Genomic DNA, 693 nt, shown 5'->3' with positions numbered 1-693 from the left:
CTCACCTGTCTGGAGACGTCAGAGTGGAGTGGACGGACAGAGACAGTAGGAAGGTCCATGTGTATCAGAACGGTTCTGACAGACCTGAAGAACAGGACCAGGTTTACAGAGACCGAACAGAGATGAAGAAAGATCCACTGAGAACTGGAGACCTCAGTCTGACCCTGAAACACCTCACAGTCACAGACAGAGGAAGATACACCTGTAGAGTCTACAAGGACGGACACTTACTGAGACGGACAAGAGTGTTTCTCAAGGTCAAAGGTCAGTGTTGTTTGTTTGTCTCTTATTGTTTGTCTCTAGTTGTTTGTCTCTGGTTGTTTGTTTGTCTCTGGTTGTTTGTCTCTGTCTCACTGTCTTCTGTCTCCTCTACAGAGAGAACTCAGGTCAAAGGTGAAAATCTAGACATGAGGAACAGAAGCAGCTCCACTAATCCAACTCCTCTGATGGCTGATCAATCAGTCTGATTGGTCTGTTGATTGATCTTTGATCATTGATCATGACTTTGGAGCAGAGAGAAAATGGAGGTGAAGCAGCTGATGGACGATGGATGAAGACAGTCCTACTGACTGTCACAGTCTGCAGACTCACTATTGATCAGTATTGATCAGTGTGGTCACATGTTGATCAGTAAATTAGGTTCTATTAATCCTGCAGCAATCCTGCCCTGACGTCTATTTAGTTGTTATTTTG

At 44.7% G+C, this 693-nt stretch overlaps 1 protein-coding gene across 1 annotated transcript in view; it reads left to right on the top strand.

Annotated features, from left to right (window-relative positions):
- The window catches only part of LOC111662537 (uncharacterized), a 43,470-nt gene that overhangs the window by 29,490 nt on the left and 13,287 nt on the right, over positions 1-693 (top strand). Inside the window, exon 13 of the mRNA XM_087176668.1 lies at positions 7-264. Coding sequence (XP_087032794.1) covers positions 7-264 — 258 coding nt within the window. The remainder of the gene's footprint in view (positions 1-6; positions 265-693) is intronic.

Source organism: Seriola lalandi, unplaced genomic scaffold (genome assembly GCF_002814215.2).
Source record: "Seriola lalandi dorsalis isolate HSWRI2012SDOR001 ecotype SW California unplaced genomic scaffold, Sedor1 jcf7180002054564, whole genome shotgun sequence".
In the NCBI taxonomy this organism is placed as follows: domain Eukaryota; kingdom Metazoa; phylum Chordata; class Actinopteri; order Carangiformes; family Carangidae; genus Seriola; species Seriola lalandi.
Note: the sequence above shows the minus strand (reverse complement) of the source record. Positions and strands in the feature narration are given on the sequence as shown.